General features: G+C 43.3%; 1 protein-coding gene across 1 annotated transcript in view; it reads right to left on the bottom strand.

Moving 5' to 3' along the window:
• Positions 1-4,804: 4,804 nt before the first annotated feature.
• LGALS4 (galectin 4) overlaps positions 4,805-21,817 on the bottom strand; it is a 33,127-nt gene continuing 16,114 nt past the window's right edge. The window contains exons 4-10 of the mRNA XM_086938755.1: positions 20,699-20,848; positions 19,995-20,084; positions 15,422-15,463; positions 12,742-12,768; positions 11,747-11,835; positions 7,257-7,422; positions 4,805-5,826 (exon numbers count right to left, since the gene is read on the bottom strand). Coding sequence (XP_086794881.1) covers positions 5,680-5,826; positions 7,257-7,422; positions 11,747-11,835; positions 12,742-12,768; positions 15,422-15,463; positions 19,995-20,084; positions 20,699-20,848 — 711 coding nt within the window. The 3' untranslated portion in view covers positions 4,805-5,679. The remainder of the gene's footprint in view (positions 5,827-7,256; positions 7,423-11,746; positions 11,836-12,741; positions 12,769-15,421; positions 15,464-19,994; positions 20,085-20,698; positions 20,849-21,817) is intronic.

Raw genomic sequence — 21,817 nt, 5'->3', positions numbered from 1 at the left:
CTGGCTCCCGATTGAGGACAGGATTTCCTTTAAAATAATGTGTCTGACCTATGGGGCCTTAGCAAGAAATAGGTCAGGTCTGATAAGAGACCTTTTGGTTCCTTATATCCCCTCCAGAAATCTGCGTTCCACTAAAAAGTCTCTGCTATCAGTACCCCGCGTCCGCAGAGCTAAATGGGGTGGCAGAGCTTTCTCTAGTTTAGCACCGAAAATGTGGAACGCTTTACCTGTGGAAATTAACAGCCTGATTCATCAAAGTGCCGTTTTGCGAGTTTGAAATAGCGAATCATAAGGAATCGCTATTTCAGACTCGCAAAACGGCATTCATGTAGGAATCGCAAAAACAAAAGCGATTCCTACATATTCCTTTTTTGCGATTAGCAAATTGCTAATTGCAAATAAGGAATAGCTCCCCATTCATTCCTATGGGCCAAAAGGCCCATAGGAATGAATGGGGAGTATTCCTTATTTACGATTAGCAATTTGCTAATCGCAAATAAGATTGCGATTTAAAGGGTGCCAGGGGTGTCCAAAGGACACCCTGTAGCACCCCTTAAAAGTAAATACGAACAGGTGTTGCGCACACACATGTCCAAAGGACATGTGTGTGTGCAACATGCAACTTAGAAAAATGCTTTTAAAAGCCTTTTTCTAAGTTTTCGCTATTTACCACGAGGTTTGACCTTGCAGTAAATAGCGGGCCGAAATTGCGAATTCGCAATTTTAAAATGGATGATGAATTGCATTTAAGGAATCTCAAATAGAGATTCCTTAAATGTAAATCATCGCAAAATAGCGAAATCGCTATTACCGATTTTTGCATTTGGGATGATGAATCCCAAATGCAAAAATAGAGCTCGCAAAGGGCCAGATTCCCAGAATCTGGCCCTTTGCGAGCCCATTTCGGCTTCATGAATCAGGCTGTAAGTCTCTTCCTACTATGCAGTCCTTTAGAAAGGCCCTGAAGACTCGGCTATTTGCCAAAGCCTACCTGTAGTTTTGTTTTGCCCTCTTTTGAACTTTTTTGATAGGCGCCTTGATGCCTTCGGGTTTTAGTTGCGCAATATAAGTTATTTTTCATTCATTCAGTGTCATTCCAACCATCACATTTCTTGGGAATTTTCTTCAGATGTACTGATCTCGTGCCATTACCTTTATACTTTTTTTCGACGGGAACCAGTAAATAGATGTTTTTTACTTCCAACTGGTGCCATTCACACCCTTTCACACCTTGATGACCTTACAGCATTTCATTTCTTACAGTCCTTCAAGTTTTCAGTAATAGAAAAAAACCTTGATCACCCTATTTGGTTGGGGGCCACTATATGTACCCCTTCCTGTATCCTAGATTCCTTCCCTAAGAAGTATCAACAGAGAACCTACAAAGTGCATAGAATACATTCATAATGCAGCAGTGTGATGCACTGAGTCACAGTCCCCTCAGGTCTGCTGGGCCAAGCCCATTATTAATGAGCATGGCCACTTGCCTCTGCCTACTGATACCCTTGCCTTGGCTAATTTGCTACACCATGACCCCAGAACAAATGTGCCTCCTTGAGTAAACATTCTTCAACCCCCATTGACAATTATTACTACTACCTTAACCCTCAGTACGCGGTTCAACGTGGCACTGAGATGTATGAACTCATTCTGTTAAACACTGTCAATGCTTTAATGATCACTGAACCCTGTCTTAGTAAACATCTTGATTTCTCCTTACTTTTCTCTTACTCCTGTGACGTAAATTCTTAAAAGAAAGACATGGTGAAGAGCTTTGAAGCTTGGGAAGCTGCAGTGAATTTAGTGAACAATCTTCCTGTATCGCCTACCTTCCCACTGTTTACCTGCTACAAATTTGAATAACTTACTTGATTATTTAGCCCCAACCACTGTTTCGTTCCTCTGTGCTAGAAATGTTTTTACCTAATCATGGCATGTTTCAACATGCTCTAAAAGCTTAACCCTTTCTAGACACTTTCTTTTTTTGTGGTTCTGGTGTGACCATTTTCTGGTCAATTTTTCTTTCCAGTTAACATTGTTACAGGGCTGCTTAAACTACCTTCATTATGACAGGATCAAGAATTATGCTTGAGTCAACTCTACTCAACCTTTCCAGTCGTTGCTATGGCATTTTATTACTTTTTATTGCCTAGAGAACGTAAGTCTTTTTTACAACCTATTAATCATTTTCTCAATGGTGCTATTCCCATATGCAAGTCCAAGATTTGAACTCATGATGCCCCTTAGTGCAGGCTTGAGCTTCATGTCTTGTAGGACTGTAATTGGGTTAATATAATTGACCAAAAGATAAAGTGAGTTGTTGTAGGCGTGTACTTGTACGCGAGCCAGTACCTCAACTATGCTATTGACACATCAGTAACAAGTGCAGTAACTACTGATGGTCTCTTCTAGCTCTTCCTGAAGCCTCTGCCTCTCAGCTGTAGATCCTATGCAGTCACTTTGCAACAGCTTTGGTTGGTTCTTTAGGGATACAATTTCTAAGAGAAGGCATATATTACACAAAACTGATAAAGCAGTCTTTGTAATTGCATTAACCGTTGATGTAACCCATTTATTGTGCAACAATAGGATATTTGTTCAATTTCATTATTGGATCATTACAGGGACCTTCCATACTCCTCCTTCTCTCTGAAACTGACAGATTCTGTTTTGAACTCGGTCTAAGCAAACGCAAGGAGATGATGGACGGAGCACTGAAACCTTTCAGACACTCACCCCCAGTCACAGATCTGGGTTGAATCCATCATCTTTCTTTAGCTCACTTCGCCACGCCAGTTCAGACCCAGCCATAAGCAAATCAGTCCTGACCCTGTTCCTCATTGGAACAGCCTGTATGTTGAAAGACCATGCTGACATATTATCTCTGCTAGCTCAATCTATTATCCTAAAATTCTGTGAGAGATTTGTTCTAATGTTTTGAGGACAGTTTTTCCACCCGGTAAATGAGAAAAATCTACCTTGGGTCCTGCATATATTGATAATTTCAGAGCTATTGCAGCACTTCTGGTCGTATTAAAAACTTCTTTGCACCAATCCAATCTGAGTCCAGCCTAGTTTCAGTACTGAAACTGCTCTACTGGAGTTTTGGGATCTGGCTCATAAATGAATTGACAAGGGCCACAAAGCAGTTGCGGTTCTATCCAGCCTTTCTACTGCCACTGACATTGTGGATAACTTGGTGTTACTTGATTAGCTGTCCTTAGTGTCAAATGACTCATGCGTAAATCTGCCCTTGTGCCAGTCCTGTCTCTTGCAGCATTTTCTTGGATGCAATGTCACCCTTGAACCTAAAATTGGCACCTTAGTTTAAAGTTATTGTTTGTTCTTGGCACTACTACTGTTTTAACCTAGCTCTTGAATTACTGCAATTTGTTCTCTTCCAGACCTTCTCCATGTCTAGTTCACCACCTCAAGTTGGCATGGAAGGCAGCAGTCGGGCTTGTGATCAACGTCAGGAAAATTGATCATGTGTCCCACTCGTGAAAGGTTCTGTACTGACTCCATGTTCGGAATTCAGAAGGATTTAAATCCTGCTACCAGGGGGGCAATTGCCTTCACTATAGGTCTTGCTTATATTTTTTAGTGCTCTTCCCCTAAGGGTTCAATCTAGGCTCATAGAGGCTTCATTCAGATGCTTCTTTCGATTCCTTTCTTTAGGCTCAGTTCCAACATTTGGACGTTATTTCGCTGTCCGGGCTCCTTGGATCCATAGAAACTACATCTCAACATCATTTTGTTCTAGATTGTGGTTTCCCATAGTCTGTGGTGTGCTGTAGGTTGAAATCTGGTGAATGTATAAGGCACTAAGCAAGAAAGTACAATTATGTAGGACACTCATTGACAATGTGTCTCTAGGCACCATTGTGCTATATTGTCTGATGTGAAAATTCCAGGACAGGGTGTCCATCTCCCACAATGTCATTAGGGTCACTGTTTGCAGTTTTCCATTTTCATTAAACTCCACCCCTCCTAAACCCTTTCTACCCCTCACCGTGCCTGTGCTGCCCACACATCCCTGACCCGTAAACTCCACCCATTCTTTGGCTCTAAAAAACCCTTTCTGCCCCTAAACTACACTCGTCTATGGACCTGAAAACCCCAGGACTACCCCTAAACTTCAACCATCCCTGAACCCTAAAAACAGCCTCACCACCCCTAAACACCACCCATCCTGGACCTATTATCACCCCTCACCGCCCCTAAACAACGCCCATAATAGATCCCTAAAATATCTCTCCACAAATAAACAAAATCCATCCCAGACTGCCTACTAATCTCTTACCACCCCAAAATTTCATCTGCGGCGGGGGGTTGGACATAGAGTTTGGACTTGATGGATTCAGGCTGGGGTGGAAGTGGAGACTGAGACAGAAGCCAGTTGGAGAGATGTAGAGCACGGAGGAATTCATGGTTGGAAGGAATAGGACAGGGTTGGTAGAAATTGTGGTCGAATAGATGGGTGTAGGTTGCAAGGCAAGTGTGACAGATGAAGATTATTTTGTATGAGGTGTGATTGGTTTCAGACGAGATGGATGTGACTGGTAAACTTGGGGATGGGATGGAGGGACAAAATAGACGGAGAATGTTTTTTTAGGGGGTTGGCTAAGTTTGAATGGAGTGTAGACATGAACAGAAAAGGTTGAAGCTATCCATGACAAGTTAAATGGGGGAAAGCGGTTTGGGTGTTTGGCTGTATTTTAGAAGCGATTGGAAAATGAACGGATAGAGGTGTAAATGGGAGGATGGATTGGAGGCAGTCCAAAAATCAGAGAGAACATAGTTCCACGTTGTTCAGTGATTTTCTTTTATTTCTGCACAAACTCTAGTTTTCCATGTCCATAATGATAACAAGCACCGAAGGCCTGAGGCGGCGGGCCTATTTTAAATAGAATATTTTTTTTTCTTGGCTTGACACTTCTTACCGCTGTCAGCAACACACCTGAAATCAAACAGTAAAAGAATGTACATGGCCTGACCAGATTACACCAGCAGTAGAGATTGTCAGATGAGACTGTACCAGACTGGACTATCAGAGACATCTAAATGCCCGCTCCGTGAGAAAACGAGAGCTGTGGTGAGATCTGGAGTGTGAGTAGTAAGTGATCACAGATACAGCAAAGAAAACACACAAGTATAGGTCTTTGGACCCCATATTACCCAAATAAAGATTCTAACTCTCTGTGTGACCCAGAGAGCAGACAGATTTTAAGCAGTTGGTGTTGGTGAGATCTGTCCTATTGCTTCAACACATTATTTTCCAGCAATAATTTTGCAATAAGCTTGGAAGACAACTGTAAACCTGCAGCCGACTGAATGTTAAAATCAGTTCCAAGTTTGGGAAGGTGCCAAGTCCAGAAAAATATGGGTCTGCCATACTTTTATTTTCCAAAGACTGAATGAAAGCACAAAAGAACAGACACAGAAATTGCATATTTAGCCTACAATCCCTAAATTAATTCTGAAAATTGAAGATTTTGCTATTGCAGTGTTAGCGACTAGGTTTCCACCTCTACAGGAGAACTTCTATCAAAAAGCATTTCTTCAAAATTCTGAATGTCCTCAGTGACTGAGGGTGCTGCCCTCTGATGCTTGCATGAAGTGTACAGAGAATATCCTGATTAATCAGCATGTGTTATGTTCATGTGGCAGCGAAACAGCTCAGAACTGGACGTAGGACAGGACGACATCACCATCAATCTCTATCGTGTCAATGCGGTCAAACTCCCTGAAGCGGTGGTCAAAGTTGAAGAGGTGCTGTCCATTCACGTACACCTTAAATCTGTAGTTGCCACAACGTACAGAGATCTGAAAAGAAGATGGAAAGTTCTCTGAGTTTAACTGAAGCAGCTTCTTAAGACCACAGATTTAACACGCTCTACCTATGCCAATTCTCCTATTGGTAGACCTAATCGACGTGGAGATCCATCATCTACTTCTCATCAGTCTTTGTCTTTAGTAACTCGTCTCCCCCCTTAACCAGCGACAGAACTCCTAACCCTCAGCACTGAGTGAAGGGTGACATCACAATCCTATTCTTATAATAATACAACCTTTGGGGCCATCAGAAATAAGGACCGTCCAGTGATCTACTCGAGGCCCTCGGGTGCATGGATTGGATAAAAAGAGATGCAGATCTTTCAGACTTCATATAATCATACAATATTCTTCTTTACTCATCTTTAGTGCGGCATTCAAGAGAAGAAGCAAATCCTCCCCTTTCCAAACCATCTAAACCCATGGTGTACAGAATGGGTAAAGTTATCTTTAATCTGTTCAACAAACCCAAAGAATAGGGACAGACAAATTCCTTTACCATGATATTCCCAATTGTAAGGATTACAGAAAAATATTTCATCTCTAAGGCAAAATTTTTATTCACACCAAGCCAGTGGCAGAAGTGTGTCCTGGGGACATGTCTGTCCATTCCATACTTTCAGCCTGATTAGAGTGGACTGTCTGCTCTATCAGCTGTGACTTCCTACATTGGGTAAAGTTTGCCACCTATATTGGCTATCAATTTACTACCTCCCTACCATCACAAATCCTCAATGGAAAAAAGCCATGCATAGTGCACACCCTCTATGCTTTGACACACCCCATCTCCCAAGCTGTGTCTTCCTACTATCCCTCATTTTTTCAGCACTGGCGTTTTTGGTCAGCAGTTTTTACCTCCTCAGTCCAATCATATTGGTATGTTATGTTTATGTTATGCTATGTTTTAGGGAACTTCTACAGCGCATGTTCACCAAAAGGTCTCATGGCGCTAGAGGCAGGGCAGAAATGTGGCTTAGTCGTAAGCCTGTCTGAAGAGCCATGTTTTTGCAGAGTTCTGAATTGCTCATAGGAGGTTACAGCTCTTATGTTGCCCGGAAAAGAGTTCCAAAATATTCTATCATTCCTAAGCTGGCCCACGGTCTAGTTGAAACACTGTGTTCAGGAATGGCTTCCACACTGTGACAGTTCAGCAGCTTTACTTGATTTAATCTGTAGGGGTCGCTGTGAGACAAACCATTTCTACCCTGTCAGGAAGCACTTTCAGTGTTGACCAGCAGATGTCACTTTAGCTAACATTCAGCACTATAGTTTTTCTAAGGATTACAGACACTACCTATATTATCCCAGCTAAGAGGGAGGACTTTGTCACCATTCCACATGGAGCATGATCACAAAGAACTGCAACATCATGGTTTTCTATTTTTTTTGTACTGTACCAAGCATTCATGTTTTACACTTACATCAAAGTACTGTCCCGCTGAGAAGGGGTTAAAGGAGCACTCGCGCTCCTCGTTTCCCCAACCTCCATTCAGGAAACTGTTTCTCACCACGCAGTTCTCATTCATTCGTGGGTTAATGTGCAGGGCAATGTCCTTGGAGTATCCCACCAGGAAGTTTACGGCAAACCTGAAAAACAGATATATTGAACGGAACATAAATATCTCAGCAAGATCATTAAAATTCCAAGTGACCTGTAATCAACTGAATTACAGAAGGCATACATTATTAACAGAGGTTAATCTTTTGAGGAATTTTTGACAATCTGTGATGGCTGTATGGACACCTTTGAACTGGGCAATATCTTAACTTGTGTGCGTCACTCCCATCACTATCAGGATGTGGAAAAACATTCCCGTATCCATCAGGACCACCTCAACACTGCAACAACTTAGGAAAGGGAGGAAGACCCACCTTTTGAAAGAAAACTGTCACAATGTACAGTCCACAAACCAGCTACCTTCCCTATCATGTGTTAACGTTATGCTTGTTAGTGACCCTCTACAGAGCTCCACTGCTTTTTGGTCTAGTTTGTCCCATAGAAATACCACATAGTAAGTACCACAGACCATACCACTATCTATAATACTGTTAACAAAAACATATTTTTGTGGAACTCTTGTGCACATTAAAGTAGAGATAAAGTTCCTACCAATCCTAAAGATGCAAATATGTTTATTTGTGTGCTTGTGTGGTTCAGGTATATATACTATGGACAAGTGGCTGCTGCTGATTGCAGTCCGGGATTGTACGGAGACACTGGATCACAGCATCACAGCGTCACAGTCCTGTTTGGAACTGATCTTGGGGTTGCAGCGTTGGGGACCTGAGGTGGCCTTTCACATCATTTTTTATCGGGACTCTCTGGACTCAAACCTGTCCTCCTCCCCCTATGGTAATAGGTACATCAAGGCGCATTGAAGTGCTACATCGCTCCGCAGATAATTTTCACTTGATGAGTGCATTCTGGGATATTGAGTCCTAGGGGCTATGGAACCACAGCTGCAGCGGAGTCTGCTTTACTCCAACTACTTGGAGCACCGTATAGCCATGAAAGGAAACAAGTGAGAACCAAGGCATGGAAAGGCATCTGAAGAAGGCAAAGAAAATGCCGAAATGCATTATGTCCTAATGAGATGAATAAGAAGGTTACCTGGAATCCCCACGTTGTCCTCTAGTATTTTCGTAAGAAAATACTAGAGGACAACGTGTTTGCATATTCTGCCCTAAGTGCGCTGGGGATGCCCAGACGTGGGTCCCAGGCACTCCACACCACTGGAGTCAAGCTAGCCGGGCTGATGAGAGGTGTTACCTCGAAACCGGTCCGGTCCTCGGATGTTTGATTCCGTTCTGGGAAGGACATGGCTTTTGTAGTTTGGACTGGACTGTTCCCATGGGGCACAGGGTCAGAGCTGATTTGCATATCGCCATTGTCTAACCCAGGGTGGTGTGGAGTGCAAAAAAACGATGGATTTGGGCCCAGATCTTTGGACTGGGGTGAGTGTGTGACATTGATCCACATTCGGTCCATCACCTGTTGTGTTTGCATATTCCGCCCTAAGTGCGCTGGGGATGCCCAGACTTGGGTCCCAGGCACTCCACACCACTGGAGTCAAGCTAGCCGGGCTGATGAGAGGTGTTACCTCGAAACCGGTCCGGTCCTAGGATGCTTGATTCCGTTCTGGGAAGGACATGGCTTTTGTAGTTCGGACTGGACTGTTCCCATGGGGCACAGGGTCAGAGCTGATTTCCATATCGCCATTGTCTAACCCAGGGTGGTGTGGAGTGCAAAAAAACGATGGATTTGGGCCCAGATCTTTGGACTGGGGTGAGTGTGTGACATTGATCCACATTCGGTCCATCACCTGTTGTGTTTGCATATTCCGCCCTAAGTGCGCTGGGGATGCCCAGACTTGGGTCCCAGGCACTCCACACCACTGGAGTCAAGCTAGCCAGGCTGATGAGAGGTGTTACCTCGAAACCGGTCCGGTCCTCGGATGCTTGATTTCGTTCTGGGAAGGACATGGCATTTGTAGTTCGGACTGGACTGTTCCCATGGGGCACAGGGTCAGAGCTGATTTCCATATCGCCATTGTCTAACCCAGGGTGGTGTGGAGTGCAAAAAAACGATGGATTTGGGCCCAGATCTTTGGACTGGGGTGAGTGTGTGACATTGATCCACATTCGGTCCATCACCTGTTGTGTTTTCTTATTTCTGCAAGCCAGAAAATTGCCTGCCACGTGAAGCAAAATATATATATATATATATATATATATATATATATATATATATATATATATATATATATATATATATATATATATATATATATATATATATATATATATATATATATATATATATATATATATATATATATATATATATATCCAGAAACGCGTAATGGCGACAATGGCTAAATAAAGAATTGCACGAACTTTACCGGGTCCACGCTAGTTTGTTCTACAGGAGTGGGAGTGAAAGCGAGAAACCAAGGAGATATATATATATATCCCATTTGAATTGAAGCCACCCTGGAGATAATGTAGCAACATTATCTCCAGGGCGGCTTCAATTCAAAAGGGTTCCTGTTTTTGTTGGATATATAGGGTTCCTGTTTTTGTCGGATATATATATATATTTATGGCTGGCGAAACACTTGCATAATAAATCACTGAAGAATCAGCACAAATCCTGGGCTTACTCACGTTATTCTTCTGAAAGGATGATGGTTGTGAATAACGTTTTCGGGTTTCGTTATATATATATATATATATATATATATATATATATATTCTTCGCTGACAAGGTTCATACAAATCTCTTAGTTCTCTATTTTCACTTACTTTGGTCTATGTTAGCCCCCCAAAAATCCTATTGAATTGTCGACCGTCACTAACCTGTTTTCCAGGGTTTATGTTCCAAATGTGTTTTATGTTTACGTTTATTTTATCACTTATTTAAGGTAGTGTTTGCTGATAAACTCAAGGAATTTTGATTTTTACTAATGATGCATCTATTTGCATGTTGCTAATTCACCCGAGTCGCAAACCGTCTTTGGCCCAGTCCAAAAAGCCATTTCAACTACTAATGTCCATCAATGGCCCCATGTGCGCCTGGTAGGCACCCACGAAAGGATACAGGTGGAAATGTTTTTATTGTTGTCTAAATGTACATCACAAGTGCTTACAAGTTACACAGCAGTAAAGTCCATGCGAAAGGTGGGTAGTGGGTGGATCATGGCGTGGCCTGCCTTGAGGGTTCGTGAGCGGCCATTAGCTCATGAGTTTGTGGCCATTTACAAACTCCTCATTGAACATTTTCCATTGTTGACATAGATGGAGATCTTTTGTAGCAGGAAGCATTGGCGGCTCCTCCATAGGGGGGTGGGTGTGTCGCCCCACTGCTTTCTCACAGTGCGAGGAGGCAGAAAAAAAATTGGTAAAACTACCATTTTATGTTTCTGCTTCTCGCACTGCGAGAGAAAGAAGAAGGGCCTGGAATGCCTTGTTGGGGGTGGGCGGGTGGCCGATCCTTCTCGAGGGGAGGGGGAGTGGCTTGTCCACTGTTGTGGATATTGGCTGTTTTGTCAGCCGCAGGGGCGATCAATCCAGTCATATGCACTCTCCCTTTTTCTCTATGTAGGCTGCTGCATGCAGCCTACATAGAGAAAACTGCATGGCTGGGACATTCTCCTCTGCGCCTCACATGATTGGCTTAGGGGAGGGGAGGGAGGCTGCCTGTGGCTGTTCCTGTTGGGACCCCGCCACTGCCAGGAGCTGAGGCGGCAAGGGACTCAGGACCCGTTAAGGTAAGTTTTTATTTTTTTTATTATAATTGTTTGCTGGGTTTAGGTGTCATACAGGAAGAGTAAGTCAGGACTTTGAAAATTTAGTACATTGAATGATAGAAAAAATCTTTGTGAATCAAGCCCTCTGATTGGTTTAATGTTTAAGGATCTCTGCAGTCACGGTGGAATGATAAAAAGCTGCTTAAGTATCAAGTCAAGCTCATTACATACAAACAAAAAAGTCATCACAGGTTATGCGGACACCACTCAATGGCTAGACCTAATGAAAGCTCCTGTGATCTGGTTCCCTGAGGCTTCTCACTTATACTCCTGTGGGATGAAGAACTCTTGAAGACATTCTGGGAAAGGCTGAATACATACTAGCTCGGACAGGCTTTAGAAAAAGCACTGATGATGCAAAGGCATTTTTTATTTTCTTTCAATGGTTTTTGCGGATGTAGGATTTTGCCGCTTTACCATCGGCTTGCTTGAGTCGCAGGACCATTTTACGTCTTTTTTGCAATGATGTATGAAATCTCTTGTGCAAGTGGGCGACATATTACTTTAATATTTGGTATACAGAGGCGTATGGGTTTCATGCAACAGATGCGGGGGTCAGGAAAGGGAGGGCTCGTAAGGCAAGCGCCTAGTGGTTTCTGTACCTGGTAGCACCCTGAGGAATGAACCCTCGCACTACAACAGTCCGCTTTGAGGTCATCCCACCAGAAATATTGCCTCTGTATGGGATTGCCTGCAAGATAAAAAATTAAAAAGTTACATGTCAGCTGGCATTGCCAGGGAGATATTTCATAGAAGCATGTTGGATGTGGAGAGGAACAAATAGTTGATTGCATTATGTGCTTAATTTAAAGCTGATTGTGTGCTGAGACACGATCAGGTCTCATCTAGGAATGCTTGATTCATCAGTAGGGGGACCGATATGGTTCTCGACTGATAATGCCTGAGGAGATGGTGGTGGAAGGAGTACTATTTAGGACTCTGCTAGCAATGCCTGGGGGGAAACTGATGAAAAGATTCACATGTGGTGCTCAACTATAAATACCTTGATGTGATAGTGGACACAGTAGCTGTCCAGATACCTATACAACAAGAAAGGCAGAACTGATATATAGCAGACACACAGAGAAAAGGGTGGAAAACTTTGACAAACAGGGGAACATATAAATATACATTTACAGCCATTAAGAGATGATGAACAAGTATGTGTGTGAAGACAGGGCTTAGATAGCTCTCCTAAGAAAGATGCAACATTTTCAGTGGTAAATAAATTTTGCACTTTAGGGTAGACTTGAGATACATGAAGAGGCAAACTAGGCCAGTCTTGTTTCGAGGGCTGAGGGGTCTGACGCCTGTCTGTAGTCTCACGCTTTCATTTGTAGAGGTGTGACACATGGCAGAAACTTTATGAGTGACCACCTGCTCAGAATTACGCCTTAGTGACTTGTTGTGGGGGCAAAGGAGAAATCTAGATCTGTGAGTAGTAAAGAAACACTTGTTCAAGAAGTTGGCACCACACAAAAAGCAGCAAGGCTTAGGGGAATTTTGGGAAAAGTGGTCTTTTCCTGCTTCCCTCTTTTACACAGAAGCATAGCACACTGTCACACATGTGGAGCGGGGTGCTGATAACTGATCTTACCGGATTGTAGATAGGTCCACCCATCACCTGTAAGATACATGAAAGAGAACATTAGGAGAATAGTCAAAGAGTAACAGCGGTTACACAAGACTCCGCTGATACAACCCCCCTGTAACTTAGGGCACCTTACTGAGAGTTGGCGACAGTCTGAGAATCATGAAGAGTGAGCCTTTATATAGAGTAGGTGGGTACCTGGTACTAAAACAGAATGAGAATATGCCACCCTATGGAGAGTTGGGGACTCTTGGACTAATAAAGGCTTGGCAGCTGGCCCGTCATTGTGGGTTGGTGGCTTTGTGAGACTAGCAAACACTGGACAAACAGCCCGCCATCGAGGGTTAGTAGTGAGGTGGGCTAACAAAGACTGGACAGATGGATGTCCAAATAGAGTCGGTGACTTCCTGAACCCAATAACGACTGGGATGATTTCTGTTGACGAACAGGTAGTGACTATTGGTACTAATCATGAAAGTGCAATGGCTCTCCATGGAGAATGAATGACTGTGAAATTGGCAAAGACTGGGCTGTTTTCTTGCCATGAAGAGCTAGTAACCATGGGATTACTAAAGAGTGGGCTGATGGGTCTCTTGAAGCTAACAAATCCTGGGCAAATGTTCCTCCCTGTAGAATAGGTGACTATCTGTGACTAACAAATACTGGGCGAAGGGCTCTCCTTGAAGAGATCAACAAAGACGTAGCAAAATACCCTCAATTTGTAGTAGGTGAATACATGCCATTACCAACCAGTGTGGGAATGTCCCTCCATGAAAATGTAGCCACTATATAGTACTATCAAAAAGTGGGCAATTGTTATCCTATCTATAGTCACTGACTACATGGAACCAAGAAAGACTGATCAACTGGCTCCCTCGTAGAGTTTGTGAATTCCTGGGACTAACAAAGATTGAGCCCATTGCCCTGCGTGGAGTGTAATGATGCTGTGGCACTACAAATCCAGGATTGGAGAATGACTATAGGGAACATGGGCAAGGTGGCAATATGCAGAGATAACTGGCAGCCGTCCATTCTGAAAATGTGGATACACTTAGCCAAGGCCCACTGAAATGTTTGATTAAGACTGAATATTTTAGCAAAACATCAAACATATGGTACATGCACAGGATCTATAAACCAGAAAGGGGTTTCCCAATTTAGGACGTCATTGGATCTCAATTAGGCATTGAGGCTACGCAGATGCCAGCAAATGAACAATGAGGGTCGAGGAGATTGTTGCATTTAAAGCCGCTCTGAGAAGTCCACAGGGTGCTTGATTTGTATGAACAGAAGCCTTTGGAGACAAATCTGTCAGTCGGTACAATTCCCAGGAAATGGGTTGGATGGGCAGTGTTGCCAGTTTCTGGCAATTTTTTGATTCCAACAAAACTCTAAAAATGTTATAGGTTCAGATGTCTTTGAAAAATAAAAACATACTTTCACAAATCACAAACGTCTGTATGTTACCCTCCACACCTTCATTTTACGTAGCCAAAATGCAGTTGGTTACCGCTTTTGTGGCAGGCAGCAGGCAATGAGAGTAGTTGTTGCCTTGGTGGGTGCCAGTAGATACCATTGGCAAAGCTTTGTTACTGTTAACTAGAAAGTTTACTTTAGATCACTTCACTTCACGAAAACATATATGGATTAGTTGTACGTTGTATAGGGAATAGGAAAAAATAAGGTAGGGCCTATAAGCTGTTCAGATTTAGGTAAGTAACTATACAAGATGGTTGATTCAGCGTGGGTATTATGTGTGAAGACCTAACAGAACCCACAACAGATGAGGTTTATGGGTTGTATCTGTAATTCTAGGTAGCCGTCTAAAAATGCAGTGGGATCAATTTATTTATACATATATGTGTAAGGGTGTGTATGTATGTGTATGTGTGTGTGTGTGTGTGTATATATACACACACACACACATATATGTATAAATAACAATATGTATATGTGTGTGTGTGTATATACATATATATATATATATATATATATATATATATATATATATATATATATATATATATATATATATATATATATATATATATATATATATATATATATATATATATATATATATATATCATAGATCTTTAATAATATAAATAGATTACTTTTGTTTGGCATTCACATAATGGTTGTGGTGTAGGTAGTTAGTCATCCTGGCCTGTACTTGTGAAGTAGTGTGGCTCACTGGTTAGAGGCGGCAGACCCGAGAGCAGAGGACGGCCCGGGACCAGGGTTCGATTCCCGACGCGGCAGGTTTCTGGACCAGGGTCAGCGGACTTGATAATTCTCTCGCCTCGGTGCCCACTCTGATCAGTGATCACACTCGGCAACTCTGGGCACTAGCTTGCCTCATCTTCACTAACGGCCCCACCAGACCGCCGGGGATGCCTGGTCTCACCCTGGAGATACCCATTAAGGGACCATCTCTCAGGGAAGCCAGGAAGGGTTTCGCAGCGGTCGAAGCGCGGAGGTACCCCTTCGGGAGTGATTCCAGCGCTATATAAGCACACAATTAATTAATTAATTAATTAATTACTTGGTATATATTGAGTTATCCTATGGGACAGAAGCTGTCTGATACTTGGCAAAAGCGAGTAGTTGGGTAGTACAGAATAGTACTCTTTGCGTGCTAGTTGGTGTTTTCATGTTGATAGGCAGCTGACACTTTACTTACAGGCAGATTTCCAGGTTGGTATCCAGGCATGCCCATTCCTCCCTAAGAAAAGAGAGCACAATGACAATGTAATCCCACATCAACTCTGTATATCATTTTTTTTATAACACTCTTTATTGATTTTGCTTTTAAACCATCACGTCCATGAATACATTTCACATTACATTTGTAAGTATGCATAATAATTTACATTTATTTGTGTCAGTACTTGACAGTTGATGTTACACATGCAGCTTGCATATCTTAAGCCTTGCATTCACATTTCTAAATTTGGCGTCAGATAAAAATTTGGTATTGAAATACATTACACGTGTTAAGTTAACAACTCAACCATCCCTCCCTCCACCTCCCTTTTCCCCTGGCTCTGTTCGGCTTACGCGCTATTATGCTATTTTGTCTTGGTCACCGTTATGCTACCTGTGTAGTGTTATTGTATTGACTCTATGGCCGCGCCTCCGGTCTGTACTTGCGCTGAGTTTGGCAGCTTGGTGATATATCTATGTACACCTTCTTCTATCCTAGGGCTGTGGGCAAGGGATCAATAGCTAGAGCTTTGAGGGCCTCTAACATTAGATCCACTCCATAGAGATCTGATTTTTCCACGTGCCACGGGTGTCTTCCCGCCTGATGACCGCGCTTTCTGCTCCGCCCCAGCGCACCATTTGACCGTGCCGATTGTGGACTGTTGGGGGCTTCTGTGATTTTCATCTCATTGTTATGGAGCGCTTAGCTAGCAGTAAAGCTAGATCTAGAAAGCAGAGTTGTACCGTATGTGACTTGAAGTGTCTATGAAGCCCCAATATGCGTCTTCTGACTACTACGTTTATTTGGAGATTGCTCACCATTTCCATGCTGTGTGTTACTTCCCCCCAATATACATTAAGACTCGGGCAGGACCATAACGTGTGGACATTCTCGGCTCCTGCTGCTTTGCATCGAGGGCAATAGTGCAAGCGGTGTGGTGTAAGGTAGGCCCTTTGTAAAATCATGTATTGTATAAATCTAAATTTTGCATTCCTCAACACTTTCTTGGGATATTCTATGATACCACCCCACTCCTTGTCAGAGAATTCCTTCTCTATGTCTCTTAACCATTTGTTGCACAGTTCCGTAAGGGATATCTCAGGGTGTGCTCCGGTTCCTCTATATAACCATTTTATTAGATGGCGCCCTTCTCCCATCAAGTACATTGCCTGCACTACTTCATGTGTTGGGGGCTCTTCCCTAGTGGGAGCCCAGTATAAATACCGGAGTATGGCGGCATGTGTCATATATAGATTTCCTGGAACCCCGTTCTCCTGTGTGAGATTCTCATGGTCCATCAGTGTGTTATTGTTAAAGAGTGCGCCTACCGTTTCCACCCCTCCTTCGGACCAGGTGAAGATGGTACGTCTTGTGATCTGCCCATTCGCTGTTGAGGGGGATGTTATTGGCATATGGGAGGCACTGGCTTGTGTATTGTAGTGCTTTTTTCCAGTATGCAAGAGCGATGCATAATAGTGCCATTGCATCTCGAGGGATCTTGCTCAGTGCCAGTGGCAGGAGTAGTGTGTGTAAGGCACCTTGGTGGATGTCTCCCGCTGTGTATCCTATTTCCTGTAGGTTGCGGCCAGCAATCCAGCAGGACAGCCACTGGAGTTGGCTCACATAACAATATGCACGGAGTTCTGGTGCTCCCAGCCCACCCCTACTGGACCCTAATTGCAACTTATTGAGTCCCAACCGTCTTCCACCATTGCCCATGATCAATTCCGATAGTATTGTGTCAAGTGTTTTAAAGAGGGGGTAGGCACCAGCACTGGCAGATAAGTGAAGAAGTATAGGAGCCATGGAAGAACCACTATTTTGGATATGGCTATGCGGCCCATCGCGGAAAGTGGTAGCGCGGTCCAGAAGGCCACTTGGGAGCGGATCGCTCTAATCGCTCTTGTCCGGTTACCCTCTATTAAGTCTTGTTGTGACCTATACATTTGGATGCCTAGGTACTTGAATGTGTGCAGTACTACTGATAGGATATATTTCCCAAATCTAGTTGTGTCTGGGCGGTCACCTGCACGAAAAAAGAAGGTGTGTGACTTTGTCTCATTTATGGCGAGCCCTGATATGCACTCAAATTGTGAAAATACACTCGGTATCGGGTCCAATGTGTTGCTCAGATCGCAGGCATATTTTATAAAGGTCGTCCGCATAAGCTGATATCACGTGTGTGGAGCTGCCTAGTTGGATTCCCTTTTGTCCCGCCTCTTTTCTAAGTTTATTGGCTAATGGTTCCAGGGCTAACACAAATAATAGAGGTGACAGGGTGCAGCCTTGCTGTGTGCCTCTGCCAACTGAGTATGTGCGGGATATACGGCTCCCGGTGCAGACTCTAGCCGTGGAGCCCGCATAGAAGAGCCATATCCACTGTATATATTCTGGCGGTATGCCAAGTTTCTCAATGGCCTTGAACATATAGTCCAACTTTACTGTATCAAATGCTTGGCGTAGATCAAGTGTGACACATCCTGCATTTGTATACTCTATTGGGGTAGCGTCCATTACGTGGTATAGTCTCCTGATGGTCAGTGACGTGCTGCGCGCTGGCACAATACCGCACTGATCTATGTAGACTAATTTGTTCAGGTATGGGAGTAGCCGGGGTGCCAAAACTTTACTCATTATCTTGTATTCATCAACTCTGTATATCATCTCAATATTTCCCTAACTGACATATTACCTCATTATTCCTATATAGCATGAACCAGTGTCCCACACTTGAATGTCTGCTATGTAAAGGGATGTCCCTAAATTATTGTTCTGATGACTTTCCTCATAGAATTGCTTTAACATAGTGTAAGGACAAACGTACTTGTATGGTTTGGAAAGCTGTACCACATTGCTTCTACTCTACTTTAGCTGTCATGTGAGCTCCATCAGTGGACTCAACAATCTCTACATCCAGCAGAGGTGCTCCATGATTTTGATGACATTCAGCAGCAAAGACTTCTAAGTATATACTCATAATCAAGGGTGGCAACAGCTGTCTGATGCCAGGGGATGTGTAACCAGTTGATTCTAAGACAAAGAGCACAGGCTATTTATAATAATCCTGGTGAGGTGAGTGAGGTGGGGGCAAGAGGGGGCCTACTACCCCACCCCTATCTAATAGATGCCCATCACCCTAAAGCAGCCCTGTTGCCCACAGAATATGCACTGTATATTTATTGAGTGGGTGTGCATGGGTAATGTATTACCCAAATGTGGTGTGACCCAGTTAGAGTGCGTGGAGTGAGAGGTGCACAGAAGGGCAGTTCCCCTATAGATTACCTTGCCCTTCCCTGGCCATATGCATCACGTACAGGGGATGCTTCGCATAGCACCTTGATAGATCACTAAGACCAGGTCAGCTCTTACAGCTTTTGCCAATATGACATCCAGATACACTTTGGTGAGTTGCCAAGGTTAGAACTTTATGCATCTGAAAGACGTCTCTATGCTGTTGTGAAGGACAATGTTGGGTCTGAAGTCAGGAACTTCAAGAAGTATTACAAAGTGGAAGTCTACCTTCAGAGATGCTTCTATGGCCCTTTCATGTGCAACATAACCTTTTCAAGCTTTGTTCACCAGGGCATGTTGAAAAACTTCCACCGGGTGTGAAAGAATGGGTAGACAGGTAACTAGGATGAATAAGGCTTCATCCTTGGAGGAATCTTTGTCATTGACAGAGGAAAGCAGTGCATCCATCATCTTGGATCATCATGGGATGAAAGGTGGAGACAAAGCCAACGTCACCACCGTCCTTGAAGCTGCTGACAAGATACAACAACAGCTGGGCACTCCCAATTTGTGTAAATCCTTATGTTTAACATTAGGAACCACCATAAGTGCAGTCTGTGAAAAACTACTCTTCTAGTCGATTCCTGTGATTTTGTTAAGTCCTTACTGGTGAATATCTGCAGGCTGAAAAAAGAACTTGGTCATTGAGGTGCAATTTGGTGCTGAGGGTCCTCCAGGTACCTGCTTCCCCTATACGTTATTTCTCTTCCCACTGTACTAATGAAGGCCGGTTTCTAGAATCTTGAGACTTAAGCTGGATGATCATAGAGTGAACGAGGAAAGGCTAAAAGAAATGCTGGTGCATGGTCGACTTAGTCAAATGCATTGGAAATCCATAAATGCCAATAAAGCTTACACTTTTTAACTTTTCTGCTCTGTGGTTGTCTTCTCTTCACTGTGAAGTGATTGTTGTTGATGGTAATGTTTCTGTGAATGGGTTTGATTGTGCCTGCTTGGTTGATTTGCAATTGTCTCTGAATGGATTAGCATCAACTGACTGTTCTTTGATTGAGCAGGTCAGAGGGAGTGTTTTTTTGCATATATGTGTGTGTAATCAGTGCTTTTTTTCTTGCTCATTGTCTCCAATTGGTTGTTCTCTCTATTGCTTCTGTGTGATTGCCCTGTGATTGTGTTTATTGTGATTTACTACCTTTCCTTGGCTGCTCTTGCCTTGCACTGGCTGCCCTGTGTGTTACTTGAGGTTAGGTTGGTCTGATAGCCCCCCTTGCACCCCCACAGGTTTCCCTATGGTACTTACTGGCATCCCTCCAGGCATTCCCCCGGGCATCCCTCCGGGCATTCCCCCGGGCATTCCTCCTGGATAGTACTGAGGAGGCTGTCCCATCCCCTAAAATAGACAATAAAAAATAGTATGCAACCACATCCACCTTACTTTGCATTTCATTATAATATTTGCATCCACCATCCTTCCCTTTCAGTTATTTTGCCAGTCCCACTTTCATATGACACGGTTACACCCACATAAATATAAAATACACAAACCATTCTCCTTCCATAAGCACTGCTTTTAAGAAAAAAAGGACAGAAAATGCCTGAAATGCATTTTTTAGAGCATGGAGCACTATTTGTACCCTCTCTGCTGCTCTCTATCCCAAGCCCCCTTTCACAAACATACCTTCATCTATGCAGTGCCCTCTCCATTCCATGCCCATTTCTCTTCATTTATTCCATCACCCTGTGCTCCATTTCCTGCCATCCACCATTCTTGACTGCATTCCCCCTTACCTGCCTTTTACCCTTTTAATCTCTAGCCCTTTGCCCCCCCCCCCACTTTATCTCATGCCCCTTTTCTGCACTGCCTTCTTTCGACACTGGGTCTTCTTTTCCACCACTCACTTTTCAATACCATGCTTTCTTTCCCTCCCTTACCACTCTGAGTCATAAGTCCCCTTTCCCACCATTCACCACTATTGATCCCACACCCCCTTCCCCTTTACTCACCATGCCCATTCCACCCATGTTGCCTTGGAATCCTCCTCCAATGAAGTTGATGGACTGGATGGTGACATCTCCATCCACTTGCAAGCACTCTACACGCTCCAGTGGAATCCTGTGCCGGAACTCATAGAAAGGTGCCCCATTCACGTTCACCTATGACAGCAGACAAATGCTTAGCTGACCAATGGATAAATGTAATTGTAATTGCATTTTTAGCACTTCCTGCCGCTGATGAGGAGTCAAAGCGCTTTTTCGGCGAGTAGCACGCTACTCGGGAACCCAAAACAAATTAGTGGTCAATTAGTATAGGGAAATATAAGATTAATTTGAGCGCTAGACATCTAAGTTTGTTATTTGTATTGAAAAAGGATACTGGAGGGATAGAAGAGGGAAAGGTTTGCATTTGCATCGTGCTTGCTACCCTGATGAGGTGTTGAAGCACTTTTTGGCTTGTAGCAATCTACTCCAGAACCCAAAAAGGATTAGTGGTGATTTAGTATAGGGAAATTTTAAATTAATTTGAGCAGTGTACATGCCATTCTGAAATTTGAATTGAAAAACAATAGCAGAGTGATAAGAGAGGGAAGGGTTTGCATTTATATAGCGCTTGCTACCCCTGATGAGGTGTTGAAGCGCTTTTCGGCAGGTAGCATGCTACTCTAGACTACAAACAGGATTAGTGGGGAATTAGTATAGGGAAATATGAAATGAATTTGTTTGGTGGACATGTTAGTTTGTTATGTGGATTGAAAAGGATAGTGGTAGGATACGAAAGGATTTAGGACTTTTTTGGAGCTCATAGCAGTAGGAGGAGGTTTGGTATGAGTAAAAGGGAATAGGAGGGGTAACAGTCAGAGGCAAGGGTTCAGAAAGGCTTGTTAGGTAGATCTGAATAGTAAAAAAAGGTATGAGTTGATGCAAGGAGGGATAGAGGAGTGAAGAGTCTAGAAAGGGTTATTTTGAGGCTCGTAGTAGAATGGGTTTTGGGGTGAGTAAGAGAGTAGAGGTAGAGGATATATTGAAAGAGGTATAGGGTGAGAAATCAGGTAGTGCAACCGATGACGACTACTAATCGAGTCGGAGTGGTTAAGCATTTAGGGGTCATCATACTTGAATGGCATA

This window comes from Lissotriton vulgaris, chromosome 9 (genome assembly GCF_964263255.1).
Source record: "Lissotriton vulgaris chromosome 9, aLisVul1.2, whole genome shotgun sequence".
In the NCBI taxonomy this organism is placed as follows: domain Eukaryota; kingdom Metazoa; phylum Chordata; class Amphibia; order Caudata; family Salamandridae; genus Lissotriton; species Lissotriton vulgaris.
The sequence above is the reverse complement of the archived record's forward strand: the minus strand, read 5'-3'. Positions and strand labels throughout refer to the sequence as shown.